This window comes from Pieris napi, chromosome Z, assembly GCF_905475465.1.
Source record: "Pieris napi chromosome Z, ilPieNapi1.2, whole genome shotgun sequence".
Lineage (NCBI taxonomy): Eukaryota > Metazoa > Arthropoda > Insecta > Lepidoptera > Pieridae > Pieris > Pieris napi.
The window spans coordinates 9,434,176-9,451,966 of NC_062259.1; the positions used below are offsets into that span (position 1 = coordinate 9,434,176).

At 31.2% G+C, this 17,791-nt stretch overlaps 1 protein-coding gene and 2 long non-coding RNA genes across 5 annotated transcripts; 1 reads left to right on the top strand and 2 right to left on the bottom strand.

The window, feature by feature from the left end:
- Positions 1–593: 593 nt before the first annotated feature.
- Positions 594–1,418, top strand: LOC125062565. 2 transcript variants are annotated; one of them, XR_007119296.1, is made up of 3 exons: positions 594–639; positions 799–921; positions 1,223–1,418. It is a non-coding gene; the product is annotated as an uncharacterized LOC125062565 (long non-coding RNA). The 2 variants fall into 2 exon arrangements; XR_007119295.1 differs by lacking the exon at positions 594–639 and adding an exon at positions 640–687.
- Positions 1,419–2,447: 1,029 nt separating this feature from the next.
- Positions 2,448–2,879, bottom strand: LOC125062658. 2 transcript variants are annotated; one of them, XR_007119303.1, is made up of 2 exons: positions 2,769–2,879; positions 2,448–2,612 (listed from the first exon to the last, which is right to left on the bottom strand). It is a non-coding gene; the product is annotated as an uncharacterized LOC125062658 (long non-coding RNA). The 2 variants fall into 2 exon arrangements; XR_007119304.1 differs by having other exon boundaries at positions 2,762–2,841.
- A 5,025-nt stretch (positions 2,880–7,904) lies between these two features.
- Positions 7,905–16,067, bottom strand: LOC125062875 (protein tailless). The gene is made up of 5 exons (XM_047669103.1): positions 15,958–16,067; positions 12,107–12,144; positions 9,007–9,243; positions 8,178–8,899; positions 7,905–8,107 (listed from the first exon to the last, which is right to left on the bottom strand). The coding sequence occupies exons 2-5, from the start codon at positions 12,129–12,131 to the stop codon at positions 7,934–7,936; spliced, it is 1,158 nt and encodes a 385-aa protein (XP_047525059.1). The 5' UTR covers positions 12,132–12,144; positions 15,958–16,067; the 3' UTR covers positions 7,905–7,933.
- Between the last annotated feature and the right edge of the window lie 1,724 nt (positions 16,068–17,791).

Here is a 17,791-nt window from a genome sequence, read left to right on the forward strand (position 1 = left end):
CAGATAATAATAAGTTGGGTACTTCGGTACCATCACAGTACCTTATTATTAAGTTATGATTAACATAAAATATATCCGCCAAAGTCTCTGTATGAGCTTAAACAAATAACTACTGGGGGTCTAGCCAAGATGGCTTAACAGTAGTGTATGTAGAAAGTCGAAAACTAAATTTGTATGAAAATGACAGCTCGTGTCGACAGTCGGTAGCCTAGGCCCTAAAGGCGTGAGTCGGGATACAATAAGCGACGCCATGACAGTGCTACGAAAAGACACACATTAACGCTTACGCTATTCGGTAGCCAACGGCCAATTAATGTTTCGACAGTGTAGAAAAAACGGCGTTTCTCCGCCATGTTTTAGCGTGATCTCAAAAGCTGCTGTTTGCAATATTTAAGTACAACTATTGCCATCTTTAATGGCTACCGTTTTAAAAACATGTCATATTTTGGACGTTTTAACGAAATGGTTTTAATTTGTTATCTGTCTTTTTTTAACGTTCTCGTGTAATTATAATAATTTAAACTAGAGTTAATATTTTTAAGTTAAGAGTTTTAGTTTTTCTATGTGAATCAATGCGAGGATAACATAATAGACACAGATAAATATGAAAATATCAAGAAAATCAGCAAATTAGTAGAGGTAAATCCTAGTTATATTGGATATCTCTTATTGATATTTATATTGCATGTAAGTTCATGAAATTGTTTTTTAATTTGAAAAATACATATACCATTTAATATTGCATATATTATGTAATCACAAAGTAAAATTATTGTACATTTTATTTGTATATTTCAGATGATAAAGCAGTCACTAATGAACATAATTAGAAGTTCTAAATATATTAATCAAATAAAGTGGATTTATAGGTACTTCATGAACTTTGGAAATATAAAATCTAGTGAGCAATACTAAGGAATGGTAAGCAGATATTTTCTTTAATTATTTACTAAGTTTATATACTAGAGAAGTTATTATAATATTGTTAATGAATGAGAAGTTTGAATTCAAGTCCTTTGGGAGTTACTGACATTGTTTGGTTATTAAGAACTTTAATTGACAATAAGCAGCAGTGACAAATTAAGTATATTTTTAAGTTTAGAATTAAGTAAAGAGTTTTAATACTAAAGTTACCTATTGAACAAACCTTGGGCCGATCTTACAGTTTAGTTTGTCAGTTTTCTATTTGATCAAAGTACTAACTAAAATATTTTCTTTTCAGAAAAAGAGAAGCTATGGAGTAAGAAATAATGGTTGGTTAAGTAACATTACCTCAAGAACAGGAAACAGTAACTGAAACTATGTTCTTCTACATTTAATCTTAATAAGTTCAGCAGTTTGAATGTTAATGAGACATTATTATAAACAAACTGCATTTGTAGATTTTGGGAAGAATTATATCTTTACAATAACTATTATTATTTACATTTGTTGTGTTAAGGAAACAATCACTATTTTTTTTAATCGCCCAGGATGTATTCATAGTAACTGTAGGTATCATAGTAATTTTATGAAATCATCACAACATCTAACGTTAGGTTTTATGAATTGAACATTTTTTTGTATATAACAACACAAACAAGATATTGACATTGCTGCAAACTAACACTTACATTTATTAGTTAATTATCTACATATATAAATATGAATACATCTACATTAGGTAGTAATGCATTTCATTTGATGCACCTGTGTGTGTTCAGTAGTAATGTCTGTATTGTTTAATAAGTTGTTACATATGCTTATTTTTCTATGTAGACTGCATTAAGGAAGATATTTGGTGCCTTATTTTAATGAAAAATAACCATAACTGAAACATTTTTATTTTGCTACCTGTTTGTTTAATATTCCTAACTATTAGTAGGTATGGGTCTTTCATATATGCATTATCTGTATATTCTTATAAAATAAACTAATATTGTGAACCACTTTAATGGCTTTTCCTACTAAAGAAGACATAGGTAAATTACCAAAAATAAAACTGACAAATACATAACATACAATGTTTATTCATTTCTTACTTAAACAGATTTTGCATTTACATATTCACTAGTAGCAAATCACTGATATAACCAAAAGTTAATTGACATGAATATTAACTTAAAATAAGCATCAAACTTAAATTTATATCTAAGATGTTGGAGCATCAATATGGAGTCAAAGGTTGATTAAGGGTTATAATTTAAGACTAAGTTTCTATTTTATAATTTTAATTAATCCCTCTTTTTTTATAATTATATTATAAACAATCAACCTTTATGACTCTAACTTAAACTGAAATTGTTTGATGGACATAAACAGAGATAATTCCAACTAGTAGCAAATCACTAATCTATACTTATATAAAAATCTGCTTTCAAATTGACATTAAAAATGTTCAAGCACAAACACCAAACCTAATTAAAGCTTAAATCAAACTCTAATTTCAGTGTTCACACTAGTCTATGTTTCTATTGTTTTTAAATTCCTTGGACTTTATCAACTTCTAGACAACCTTATTTTCACTCTTTATTCATCAAACCACAGTACTATTTATATTGTTTCTTCTAAGCGGTAACAAAATATGTTGCTTCTTCATTTTGCAGATTAGTTGTGAGGTCAAAACTCGAATCCTAAAAATATCAAAGTACTACTAATTATTATTATATATCGCGATTATGCAATTTCAAAATATTGTATTTATTTGTAGCCTTAAATTTCTGAGAAAACATGAAACAAAACATAATTAATTTAAACATGCAATTAAAATTCATATATTCACTTTGCACCTTCCGTAAATTCCACTTAAATCGAAAATTGTTCCAACCTTGCTGACATTCTAATGTCCCTTTTGCAATAATATTGTAAAGTTTTAACTTCTATTATTTTGTTTATAAAAGTGACATTAGGAATACATTTAATCCAGAGACAATATGACGGAATAAGGTGCTACGAACAGCAGCTCGCATCTACGCTGTCGACTTTGCGGTAATGTATCGACATGCCTCTTGGCTACGAACGAAGCGTTTTCGACAGTACAATTACGCAAAAGCGGTAGTGTATGTAGAATACTTTTCGACACCAATATGGCTAGACCCCCTGATTGGATTTTCGTATCTATATTAGTATATTTTACACAATAGAAGCGATTCAAATAAAGGGTAGGTTTTAACATTACCACTAGGCCATTTTGCATTTAAAAGCGCAATATTCTTTCGTTATGCATTGAGGATATTTCTCTACCTATGGTTTATTTGTTGTTGATATGTTATTATAAATAATTACTTAGGTACCATTTGGATACGTGCAGTGTTGCAGTGTGGCCTAGTGACTCATCCCTGAGATCCCCCAGCCGGCATAGTATTATACACAATCAATAGCATTTCTGTCTATGTGTATTAAACACGTTGGTAAGGTAAAGGAAAACGGCATGCCTTCTCCTGCTTTTTCTCTTGAATAGTTTACTACTATGTATAACAAAAATCTTAGCCACAGCAACGCTTGGCCGAGTCTACTAGTATATAAATAAGAATAATAAATAAAACAATCAATTCTCTTTTGTTTTTAAAAATAGAAGTCATTTGTTTGCGTCGTATCGTTTTAAATTAATACTCATAAAATTTAAGTTCGCGCGGCAATAATATACCTCTGCTTGAAAAATTCTACTACGGAGCTGGTAAATCTAGACTAGAATATTCTACGATTGCGCGGCGTTGATATGCTGAGTTCAAGCGAGGAAGAACTTCCTTTAACGACGAGTTCCGATATGGACCCCTTACATAGATAGTGAATTTAACAAATTCATGTAAAGGTTGAAAACATTGTCTTGGCGGATCGTTGGCGGACTTTTTGTTATATTGCAGAAGAAATGAAAATTTATATAGAAATTCTTCTTAATAATATAAGTACACCATTTGGGTATTAAAAACTGTCGCGCAAAATCAAACGAGGCAAAAAACACAAAGCTGTTTGTGTTTATTAGAACAGGATATTGACTCCTCAGCCGCTCAGATCATGGACTGTTCTTTCTAATATATCCAAAGGGTTTAATCATGTACTATGTAGCCACTGTTACGGCGAAATTGTATGCAGGACTAATTACAAAGTTGCGTGAGTAAATCTAGTATTTGCGAGTGTAAATTGATTGCAAGTAATTTTAAATTAATTTAACCTAAGTACAAACATCGTATTTTTCCAGTAGTAAGTTACGAAGAAAATATATTAAGATAATATTTGTGTAATTTTCCGTCGAGCCATCCATCTGAGAAATTCTCATGCAAGTCTGGCCTGAACAAACAATGAATAAACCAATAACCAAACGAGCCACAGTTTCACTAGTCTTTAAGACAATGTAAAAGAGCTTCAATAACAATATTTGAATAATGCGAAGAAAGAAAAGTCCTTGGCATTTTAAGTACCTACGTACTTTTTACTAAGTGCTAACGAATTTTCGGGTGAATTTAAACGAGGGTGATTTGGCAGTGAGAAGAAATCATAATTTTAGTTATTGCTTATAATTAATTAGCCATAGCTTGAAATTGAGATGTTTGCGGCTGACATATTATTTTAAAAAAAAGCTGAACGAAACTGACAGTAACAAGTTTTTTACAATACGTGACTTAACCGTATTATAAGCAAATATTAAGAAAAATCGTCACGTAGTTAAACCCCATAATGTGACGAACATATAAAGGACTGTCACTCTATTATTCTCTATTAAATTCACTCAATAATCGAGCCATATTTAGATAAGTAGGCTTTTCAATTTTTTTAACTTCTATCCCTTTCCATTGCCCAACCGGCTTCAAGTATAAAAGGGAGAGCGAAACTATTTATTCAAAAGCCGAGGAAGTTTCATCAAGTTTCAACCAATAAATCCGTGCGGATGGCACCGCTATTATGTCAAATTGACAATACAAAAATTGACTGACGTGACCGAAAGACTAAACTCTGCAACTTAATGCGGGCTCACCTACTAAGTTCAATTTATTGCGAAGTCAATCCTGTTGTACCGTTATTAAGGCAAAAAGTCCAATGACTTTACAAAGTCGATGTGATTTGCCAAAAGCAGCTGTATTGCAACGATTTACGAGTACAAATAGAATGTTTGTACTAGGACCATTGTTGGCAAACAAGGGTAATACAAAAAAATTATGAAAGGAGGTTAACAAAAGCTTATAAAAGTTGGAGATTAATCGGGGATTTAGGCACAATACAGATGCAGCACACATATTGTCAGTGCAAAGGAGTGATGTGCCCGTAGTTATATTTAGTTTATTGAAATCAACAGGAACTTCACTTGGTAAGGTGAAGAAAAATGCCCTATTTAAAAAAAAACTACTTTTAATAAAAACATAAAGTCAAAATATGTTATGTAATTAAAAAGAATCTGTCAAAAAGTTATATAATATCAGGTAGATATTTCAAATAATATATAGGTACATACATAAATAGTACGTCGTTATTAGTTAGTATAATACGAAGTAGGTAATACGCCACAAATGAAATATTATTTGTAAATCAATTACTACATATTCATAAAGAATCATAAGTTCCTATTAGTAATTAAAATAAAAGTTTGAAAAAAATAAATCCATTATGTTTATTTGGGTATATTAATATACAATAAAGAATGCATTTATTTTAATTTAAAAAGTAAATAATTAAAAGATACAGATATGTTTAAATGCTTTTAATCATATTTACAGTTTTAATATACACTGTACTATAATACTTACAAAATAATAATGTACTTATAATAATAAATTCTTCATTTAGTGTCAACATTTTATAATAACGCTAACGGTTTCTAATAAAAAATATAATCAAGGATTAAGCTGTGTTAAATCTTTTTGAGAGTGCTGGATGTTTTGATCCAAGAAATATAAGAGTTTTACTCTATTTACTATATTAGTAGACTCGAAAAATTGTAGCCACGGGTTAGATAAATATGGATGGATAAGTGGTGTAGTGCGTCCTAACCTCAATGTTACGTAAAACATTGAACGATACCTTGATAGATGTTTCCTGTTTGAATTGTCAAGATGTGATTTAAAGAGGCGACACTAGTGCAAAATTCGATCCAATACGCAGATTTTTGTCTATTGTACATTGTACATTGTGTGTCTATAGTGATATTTCCATTTTACATTTATTAATGTGAATTTTTATATATATATATATATTAATGTTACAATTCCTTTTCAAAAGAAAGGAATTCTTGAAAATAATTAGTAATTGCTTCTAAATGAAATAAAACATTGATGCCCCATTCTAAAAAGCCTATTGAGACCCAAAGAGATTGAAGAGATTCTCTACCGTCTGACCTATTTTCACCTGTTTCTTTCTTTAAGCAGTGTGAGGTAAACATGAACAAAGGATTGAAAAAACTTATTTACCTACTCGTTTTTTATCAGAATACTCAATTTGAAAATAAACTTGAAGGTTAGCCTTGAGTTTTGTTTTTAAATTCTATAAAACTTTTTCCTTAACCTTCAGACATTTAAATCCCACTGCAAAAAATATTATGCGTAAGGACATTTGGTATTAAGATGTGTTTCAGTAACGCATAATTAGGTGCGATGCAGATCCTTTATTTTATTATTTATATCCGAGGTGGATGCGTATTTGCACATTGATCTCGAAGGTAGCGGGCTCTATCCACACCTGAATCTCTGATCAGAGAATCAGATGGGCAATACCACTAAACTTCTTTCGGGTAGTTCCAACAAGGCTGCCTTTAAGCTCTAGTGCCGCTCCTACTTTCTACTGGGGACGGAACCACATTAGAAACCTTAGCTCTATAGAATCTAATTCTAAAACATATGATACAATCTTTTACTTAGACAACATTTATTGTTAAAATCAAAGCAAGGATGGGTCAATTCTTAATAAAATTCTCTTTAATTCTTTTTGTTTTTAATAATAATATTAAGTGCACGTAAGAATAAAGTAGATCTCAGTATTAAAAATTGATAATACATTTTCCTTGCTTCCAATGGTTGACTGACTGAATAAGGAATGTCTTAAATGCCATAAGACATACGTTATATAGTCAATTAAAAATTATTTGTATTTAAATTACTACAAGAGTATTGGAATATATAAGGGCTCTATTAGCTCTAAGCAAAACGCATCAATACAATTACGAGATTTTTTTTTAATCGTTTATGCTACAGTTACTAGTTCACCCGGCTGACTACCCGGGCATCGATGCATCGTAGGTTCAATTCAAAAATATACAGATTTATTCATTTCAGATTCATTCACCGTACGTACAATTGTTAGTTGTGATAAAAAGATCGTGAATTAAAATCGACGACGTGAGTCAGGCACGGAAGGTTTATAACCTATTTCTATCATTACAGAAAAAAATATATTATTATTATCATTCCTATAATTGTAAATTTTACAGTAAAACTGTTACGAACATTTATTATGCAGTTAATATTATTTTTTTGTTATATATGTATACCAAAGTTTGTTAATTAAAGGGGTTTCATAAAATTCTTCGTACTTTTACCTTATACTAGTAATTGACTAGAAAACTTGACAAATTTTTACAATAAAACAGCTTTATAGTAAAGGTACTGTGAAAACCTAAGCTGTGGACTTACGTAACTCTAGGTTCAAATGACATATCCCAATACTTAACTCACACTGTTATCTAAATAATTGTCAATAATGTCAAGTATTACAAAGAAGTTTGACAGCACGAACTCAAGGTTTACCAATTCATATTGGCAGATATCGAAAAATTATATAACATCAGGAGGCTGGCTTCGTCATGCAAAATTTTACATTTCACGAGCGTATTCACAAGGACTTCAACAAAATAATCAAATGCATCTTAACTAATAGCTGTAGCTATCACATTTGAGCTATTGCAATACCTTATATGTCTTCTTTTAATAAAAACAACGCTGTAGTTCATTTTTATATATTTTTTGGTTTGTTATAGTTTTCTCGTATACATATCTATGATTAGTTTTTCCACAGAACTATTTCCAATCATTGGCCGAAAAAAGATCTCTTCTACGATAGAACTATCCAATACTTTTATGTCCCTTAGTATTTGCATTAATTTCGTAACTCGGGAAATATCTAATGGGTTTATTCGAAGTTCATACTGAAACAAGAGAAGTCATATTTAACTGACCAACGTTTGAATAAAAAATCAAAAAAAGTTAATTATATACCTGCTGCAGCGAAAGTTGGTAGAAACTAGAGAGTGAAGACATGGCTCCTAAGTCTTCAAAGTTCCTTGTTGTTTGAGAAGCGAGGTGGCTATAATTAAATAAAGAAATCGCCCGCAAACAAGAGTACTCATTATTATCAGCATTAATTTTATACAAATCACTAAGGATTAACTGGAACTCATCGACAAGTTGTGTATCAATCTTTTGATAGTCCTGTATTAGCAGTGATCTCAAGTTAACTGGTTGCATTAACTGTGCCAGACCCAAGACGAATAAGTCTTTCCACGACTCTTCAAGTAAGATTCTTCTATGTGTTAAGGTTAAGCTCTCGAAACCCGGCACATATCTGACCCAATTAACGTTAAGGTAGACAATTTTTGCTGCGGCGTCACTTATAGCTTCTGGAGACGATGTAGGCAGAGTTAAAAGAGGAGGTGATGGTATCGAGAGCATAACGGGAGGTGGAGGTTGTGGCCAAGAATTAATTCCACTATAGATGGAACTGTAGGGATTATGGTATAATGGCAATGCAGGGAGTGGGTGCAGTGGGGGTGGTGGAGGCAAGGGTGGTAGCAGAACATCACTCCTTGGTTGTTGTTTAGTCAAGGCTAAGTCTAAAGCTGGTGGCGTTGGCAACCCTACATCATGGGCAGGTTCTCGAAAGTAAAGTGCCATTTGCCGTCGTATAGTAGAATTACGAGGTCCTCGTTCATGTTGGACAGCTGAAAGAAAAAACACCATTAAGGTTTCCAACTTTTTTTCAATTTTATCAACCGAATTAAATATAAATAAATGAAATATAAATTCCATATTATAAAATAATTAATACCATCTTTATTCATGCCAGCGTTAAGACACTTTGTAAGTCGGCAAGCGCGGCATTGATTTCTATGTGCTTTGTCGACCAGACAGGCGCCAGGTGAGCGAGCTTTGCAAGCGTATTGGCGGTCACGTCGAACTGAACGCTTGAAGAAACCAGCGCAACCATCACAAGCAAAAACACCGTAATGCTTGCCTGAAGAATGGTCCTTACAAACTACGCACGGAACATCATACAATATTCTATCTGAAAAGATGATAAAAATCACTATGAGCTATTTATTTTCATATGTTTTGGTTTAGTGCTACACCACACACACATGAGAAATAAGACAAGTTTAAGAATAATAAAATAAATCAAAAATTTCTTTGAATTATTTATTTTATTTTAGTAAATCATAGTTTAACGTATTTTAAAACACTAGTTAAATGCGATTGTTATTTCATTATTATATACATTTTTTTTCGTGGTAAGGAAATGGTGCAAATGAATAAATCCAAGACTAATTAATGATCTTTGAAGTGAATTCTCTTAACGTAGAGCATTAGGATTGCGTTTCGGTTATGGTTATTGGAGACCCCGCCCTTATAAGGGTAACTCCACCCGAAATTGCACAAAAACATTCACGCCTTCACTTAACTCATAATTCATTTTAATAATTTATAAATGACGTGGCGGTATTGAATTACGTCTTACTTTGTGAACCAGTTATGATTTCTTTGGCCTAATTTATTTTAGGACACTAAGGGAAGGGAACGGCTTTTAGATTGCTAATAATTTAATTACCTTTAGAATGTTATTGGACTTGGTACTATTTTCTGAAAATCATCTAATTAGGTACATAACTATTACTGATTTAAACAAACATTTATTGTTTATTATTAGTATTTCTGCGACGTCTCAAGCATTTTAGATTAAGTAGGTACGTTGCGTTTTGGTATGGTGTGATAAGCAAAAAATTAAGGAGAATTCAAAATATAGACCAAGCCAAAATTTTGCTTTAAATAATACTAAATTGTTGTATTCACAAACTGACATGGACTTTAAAGAAATTGACTAAAGAAAATGCCTTAATCATGTAAACAAAGACATATACAGGCATCCTGCTTCACGTTACAGTCCTTCAAGTAGATATCCCACGGCACAAAGCAAATTAAGCAAAAGGAGATCACGATATAATAAAGTTTTTACTAATACACCTCCAAACACGACCCCAGTCGAAAAGGCACAAAGGCACTTGGATTGAATAAGACACCGAATAAACGGTGCACATGAATACCTACACTTGCGAAACAGGAAACGAGTCATTCAATGTAAAAAGATTTAAAAAAATATATTTTTCTGTCTATAGACAATAATATAGAGAGCTTGGGAACTTTGACATCTTAATAGCGGGAACAATTATATGTAACAGAAGACGAGAATTTGGACATCATTAAATAAACCGCCCCAATATGTTTGGGTTGGAAAATTATAGTTTGAAATCATAACTTATAAATAAGATTACTTGGCTAACTTTATTTTATCTCTGTCTGCTAATATGTACATTATTATTTGGGTATTTATTGTAAATATTAATCATACACAGTACGATTAAGTTTGAGTAAAAACGAATAACGTCCATGAATTAAAACGCGTCGAACAGTAAATTAACAGTTATAATCTCGAATTTAATATACAATTTCAGTCAACGGCAGGATCTGCATTTGATTCCTTTGAAGAACTTGTATGAAAAAAAAACAGTTTAACGCTTTTTAATTTATCTACAAAGAACTGCTGTCGCAAAATATATAACTTATTACTTGAAAGCTATCTAATAAGTTGAAAGTCAAAATAATTTCATATTACTACATCGTTTGATTAATATGTTTCAAACACTGTAAGTAATCTTAATATCTTAAAGTGTTTTAAAAAACCGTTTAAATTTAACCCCAACGTGTGACCTGTCACCTGTGCCTTACGATCAGCATCGCGTGACAATGTTCATTGGGTCACAAACTACACGTATAGATAACTATTAATCGTTAGTCCTAGGGATCCTTATAAAGGGAAAAGTTTGTTGAACAGGCGAAATATTATATAGTATTTACATTCTCATTTACAGAAAATTCTATCTAGCCCTAAAATTATTTATGTATTCCCAATCATCGCACTAAGTCACGACACAAATAACTATACAATATATTTAATAATTATAAATAAGGATATATACTTAATATAGGCAGTCTATCAAAACTACAATTAAATAATACGAAAGTTCTATTCGTTTCTTCTAGGTGAATTTAATAAATGTTGAATTCAACCTTATTTGCGAAACTAGACAAACAATAAAATTACAGTGACCACGGCCGCTTTCTATACTAAATCCCAATCCAATTTTACTACTAGATATTGATATTTCAAGCCATTTCTCATACAATGTATTTTAAAAACCGATCGATGGAACGTTCTTCGTATCATTGAATTCGACAGATCGAATTTTGACAATCTAAATATCAATCTAAATATGCAAAAACTGAATTGGAAATAATTTTAGATTACAGATCGAGTATAGAAAACGACCGTAGTGAGTGTAGTCCATTAATAATAGTAAAATGGGATACTAATCATATCATTAATTTACTAGTATCGTTATCAGGTAATTCGCAGGGATGATGGGGTGAGAACGGAGGCAGATGCGGCTCGCACGCGTGGGAATACCATTTTGTTTCAACCCAAATTAGCCATGACACGTCATCTCATCACAATATACTAATTTGGTAAAATGTGTGTGAATATACAAAATCAGGTTCATTGAAAAATATCCGATTGTACTGAGATTCTTGATCATTATAAACATTTGGGATAAAAATCTAATAATTTTTAATCATAATTTGTATCATATAGCTTTAGGACCAGAAAAGAGTTGACATAACGTACAAAATTGTAGTGCATGGACATAATACAATGATACAAGATTAGCCGAGAAATGGATGTATTATACATGTATGATATATTTTCATGGTATTATCTGTCAGTAATAAGATCTAAGTATAATTGTACAAATATCCCTAGAAAACGCGAGAAGATCGTGTTTCAATATTTATTTTATGAATAATAATTGACTTACTTGATGTACTCGGAATCGCATGCATTGTGAATGATACCCTGAAAATAAAAAAAAACTATATTTAATTCCTGTTCAGTGCTATATTAAAAACACGTAATAATACGCTGTTAACCGTCTAATAGAATTATAATACCACTTCAAAATATGTTCAAACATGGCTTCCATTTCTCAAATTAAAATTAGCGATCCTATTTATATTCTAAACATCTTTCAGTTTACTTGTCACCAATTTTCTCACACTAATAATTACGTGCGAATTCAACCCTCGAACAGTGGATAGTCACTTGTGGTTTCTCAAGAGCCCTTGTGTTTCATACATAGAGCACAAGAAAAAGGACAGAATCGCAACAAATGTAAGAAATAAAGAACAATTGTTTATAACCACTAACATCTTTTTGATATAAAGCGAAGTACTCAGTTAAAAACTTTCATGCTTTGTACATATTATTCGGCCTCTCGTTGAATTAAACGGCTTTTATGTCGAGTACCATAGAAACACTAACAAATAATTGTTTTTAAGTATATTTCAAGTACTTGTTCGATAATAATTAAATAGGGAACATTTATCTAAATATGAAATGGGCATGCCAAAATAAATCTTAATACATAATCCAGTAATTTTCTAAAATGTTAGAAGTGCCAAAAAACAGCGCAATTATAAACGGCGCATTGTTTGCGTAAACAGAACAAAGAACCTACAGCATCTACAGTAGCACTGGCCTACGCGCCCATTGTTTGTTTGTCGGTCACTTAGATGTTAAAGTTGTGTTTTTTGGACATAATTATGTAGTTTCGCAAAACAGGTAATTACGCGAGGATAATCCTTGTAAGTACGGGCGCACAATGGTGCGGATGATCCCGTCGGGATAAAATAGGCCCGGTGTGCATCGGAGGGTTGTCAACAAAGGCAACTTCAATAATAACATCGGAAAGTCGGTAGCTTCTTGCTTTTAAAATTGAGATGCAAAAAATTACCCTATGTAATGTGTTTTTCATGCTATTCGAGATTTTTTCATCGTATTTTGATTGTTATAAAAGTTAATACACATTTATTAAATATATGTATGTACATTTGCGGTTTAACGTGGTCGTGGTGGTTTATGCTATATTATAATATACAGCATGGCCGTAATTATTAAACGCTTTTGTGTCTATATTTTGAAAAGCAGTGGCCTGAATTTATTGTATAGGTACTGTAGTTAGGATAATCTTATATAGTATTTGTTATAACATGGTATATAATAAAAATACCATTAGTTATTCTTTGTCTATGGACAATTATTTGCATATATTTAAACCTAACTTGTACTTGGAATATGATTTAGAATTTAAATATAAAAGTGATGATTAATTGTGAATAAAATACGCAATTGAATTGACATTTGATGAAAAGGTTTTGTGTTAGAAACCAACCGAACCAACTTTGCGCTGATGACAGTTTCCAACATAATTTATGAATATGTTTTAATTATTAATCAATGTATACAGTGATGTATTAAATATATACAACTTACATAGAGTTATTTCTAGTTCGCATATTGTAATCACTTCTACAGAAAATTAACTATCAATAGCCGTGTCCGAAACCCATTAATAGCAAAAATCTTTACGAGTTGACAAGTGAAAATTAATTAATAACATTAACACTGGTGCTTATAGTCGGTTTTAATTTTAATTTAATTTAACGCTAACATAAAATGTAGAAATAAAGTTTATGCACCCGGTTTGTTAACTATTATTTAACTGTTTGATTAATATTATATAACTCGTTCATTTTTAAATTTAGCCCATTATATATTAATTATAAAATTTAACGTCAAAATTTGTCTTGGCCTCACACGAGAAATTTTAAGATAAGTTAAGGATAAGGAAAACGGAACCAGGAAAAGATTTTCCACGGTGAAACGTTTCGTTTAACTAATAAAGCACAAAATTATTGCTGTCTGTTGTTGTTGTACCTGAGGTGAACCATGTATTAATCTTCCATTAGAGATTTAAAAAAATGTAAGATCACACAACGGTGCGGTATATTTGGTTCTTCATCTACTCAAATATGAGCTTAGCTATTTATCTATTAAATGCTCTGAAAACAATTAACCTTAATGGAAAACGTAATATAAAGTCACTTTATTAGAATTATCTATTTTTACCAAATGTTGTATGAGGCATCCAAGCCCAAAAATGTTTAATTCATCAATTAATAAATCAAATGTGCTTAAAGCCTAGTGAGTTGCCACAATATATGCCATAAATCATAAGGTATGTAAAATAATATATACTTTTTCCAATTATATATTGGTACTTGTCATAATTAAGGTATGTATGTGTACTTTTGCTATTATTTGTCTGTGGATACGGTCGCTGAGTATAATTATTATTATCAGTTAATAGTGATACAATTATCAATCATTATTTATTTAAGGTTGAAAACCGACACTTTTCTAATCTTGCGTTGTTAGTTCAGTGTCTCAAATTTCATGAAATACGACGAAGTAATTTAGGTCACTTATTCATCAAACCGAAGCAAAACGCCACGATTGGTATAAAAAATAAAACCTAAAAATATACCGATACGCAAGTGCATACAAAAACAACAACATATGCTTGTTATTCATAAAACTCTTGAATAATATTTATTTTTGTGTATTTATTTGTAATATACTGGTAATATTATTCTTGTAATTTACAGTAAGTTTTAAAACAAACCTTTAGAAAAAGGAATGGCAAGAATTTTAAGTACTTCTTTGCTATATACATATGTTTAAAGGGTCTAAGTAAATTAGTGTAGAGTAGGGAAACTAATGATCGATGTTTTAAAAACCTGCTGTTTTAGCTCTTCCAATGCTTTCAAAATCTTGCAATTGCTCTCAAAAATATACGCATTAAAAAGGACAAAAAATCTTTATACACGGCCCTTAATTTTGGCCAACAAATTATAACGAAATAGATGGAAAAAATCTTATCTCACGATAGTGAGATAGATTTTTTAGTGTGTGTATCTATAGATACACACAAAGCGCACTACATCGTAACAGTATTCATTTCCTAAAGTTTTTCATTGTCTTTGCCCGCATATAATCAAGAACGTGTAGCTTAAAGCTACGAGTGTGCTACGGCGGACCCACCGCGACGCTACCTCGTGTCTAAACCTGCGTAAAAACGCAAATTCACATAAAATCTATCGTTTTAAAAGCGAAGCAATAAAACAATAATGGTGGAATCGAATTTCAAACAAATTAAGTACAATGTATATTGCTTACTCTGCACTTGCAGCTATCGAAGTCATCAGTGTTCGACTTATTTGTGATATATTTAAAAAACGTTATAACAGTTAAATCGTACACAATCTATAATATAGATATAATAGCTATAAGGCAAATATTTGCTCCAAAAATAAAAAATGCAGACGAGAATTTGGACTATAGAATATATATTCTATTTATATACATTATTATTTATGTATATTATTCTATTTTTACACATACACAGTCACACATAGAAAATAAAAATTCCTTTTTTAGTAAAAAATTGTGTGTCTCGTCTTCAGTTTGCCAATTAAGTTTTAGATTTGATGGTTTTATAGTAGAGGATGCATTCTGTAAAGGCTACTATTTAGATTCTACGCACACAAACTAAGGGCTCAAACAAATATAAAAATTATAAGCACTGCAACGTGCTTATACGTGCAGTGCTTATAACAACGTGCGTAATATAACAAGAGTAGAAAAAGTTAATTTCGTTAATATTGTTTTATAAAACACTTAATTAAAATAATATCTTATATAAATTAATTTCGCAATTGCAAATAAATTCGCAAATACAACAACTGCAAATAAGCGATAATACCTTACCTATAAATATTAACACTTCACAATAGTTTCAATATAAACCTCACTAATTAATGAAGAAGAAAGTGACGCGAGCACGTAATTCTCTGACAGGATGCCAAAAGCGAAGTGAATCCGGCGCAGGATCGCCGTATACTACAACGCACTACGAATTTTGTCGGGCGATTTTGGTACTCACCCTTCCATGGCGTTTTAGCTCACTTGGCTTATAAGAGTGTAGTTTTTACAAAAATCCCTATACTGTGGAGCAAAAATTTAAAATATTTTTTAGGCCAAAAATAAATGAATTAGTAGATATTTATCAGTTCGATTAGTTTTTATATTATTAAGGATGGTTATTTTATTAGGTTAGGTGAATGGAACATAATTGTGTGTAGATTTCAAATATAATCAATTTCAGTCTAACGTATGAAGTAATAGGTAAATTAAGGCTTAGACGTAGGCTTTTAAAATATGTTTTGTGTAAAATACAATATTTATTCAATTCTAACCTAGCCCAAAATATAATTCTTAATATAATTTCTTGATTCGTTGCAGTAGACTGGTTGGCGACGGGAAGTTTAAATCTGATTAAAGAGTTTGACCCGCTTTATATGGAATACTAAACAAAAGGCCAAAAAATTTCATTAATTGTGAAGAAAAATAGTTACGCTGAAAACCTTATCAATTGGGAATAACTGCATTTATTTTTTTTAATTTGTGCTTGTCGGAACCAATAGAAAACGGCGATGAGGTGTTTTCTTTTTTCTTGGTGAAATATCAATTAAAGAAAAACATACATGTACCTCCATCGGGGCATAAGGACTTATTTTAGCGCCTATTTAATTGGTATTTTTTCTTTACGTTGTCGAATGTTTTGGTAAAATATGCTGGATGCAACCGATAAGATTTACCCACCACCACTAAGGTTCAGTTCAGAAGAAGAAATTTTATTGTGTGGTATATAGTTCAATTTTTAAAAATATAGTAAAAGAAGGAAAATAACCAAGGCCTAACAAATGTAATTTGTGATGACTCATTATCAAACTAACTTAAAAAACCCTGAATTGACGGAAAACGCGCAGTCAAAGAAAAAAACAATTCAACTCAGCAATTAAATCATAAGAATATATAATATTGTTTAATATATAAGTATGTATTGAGACATTTTGAACAATGTATTAAATGTGATAACAGGGTGATTATAAAAAATCATATCGGCGATACATTACCACTTTAATAATAATTCATTTATTTCAGCTAAAATCTATCTTTAGTTAAAATCTAAAACATGATATAGGAGAGCGATAATAACTCATCGTGCTGACATCAACATACGAGTATTGAATTCCCTTTCAATAGGATGATCGGACCCCAGTCCGATGTAATAATGCAGGGACAGACAATTAAATAGCGGTGCCATCTTTAAATCTTACAATAATGACAACTGTCAAGCCTGTGACGCAAATCAAAGGCCGCAATCCCATTGGTCAGGATTGAAGCACCCTACTGTGAAGGGAGGCGCTTTTATTTTAACTTGGGGCCACTTTACCGATTACCCCGTATTTATATCTGACTCTGGGGTTGCCTTTGTGTCCGCTAGTCATTTTTAATAGCTGTTTAGTATATTGTATTGCAATTAAATGCTGTGAATCAAACTCAGCTATTTCAATAAATATTGGGACTTGAAACTAGACAAATTATTTCAATAGAATTTTTATTAATGACTAAACACTTATTATTACAATAAAGATTTTACATCATCACACACACAAAAATTCTATTTATCTGTTTTTTTTTTAATTATTACAGTACAAAAAATTCTACCAAAATAGTAATACTCTCTTGTTTGGGTGAT

Excerpts from the sequence above, each read along its gene's own strand:
- LOC125062875 (XM_047669103.1), bottom strand. The coding sequence starts at position 12,131 with ATGCATGCGATTCCGAGTACATCAA. Across the intron at positions 8,900-9,006 it reads CGCTGGCATGAATAAAGATG|CTGTCCAACATGAACGAGGA; the intron begins GTATTAATTATT and ends TTTTTCTTTCAG. Across the intron at positions 8,108-8,177 it reads ACCAACTTTCGCTGCAGCAG|TATGAACTTCGAATAAACCC; the intron begins GTATATAATTAA and ends CTCTTGTTTCAG.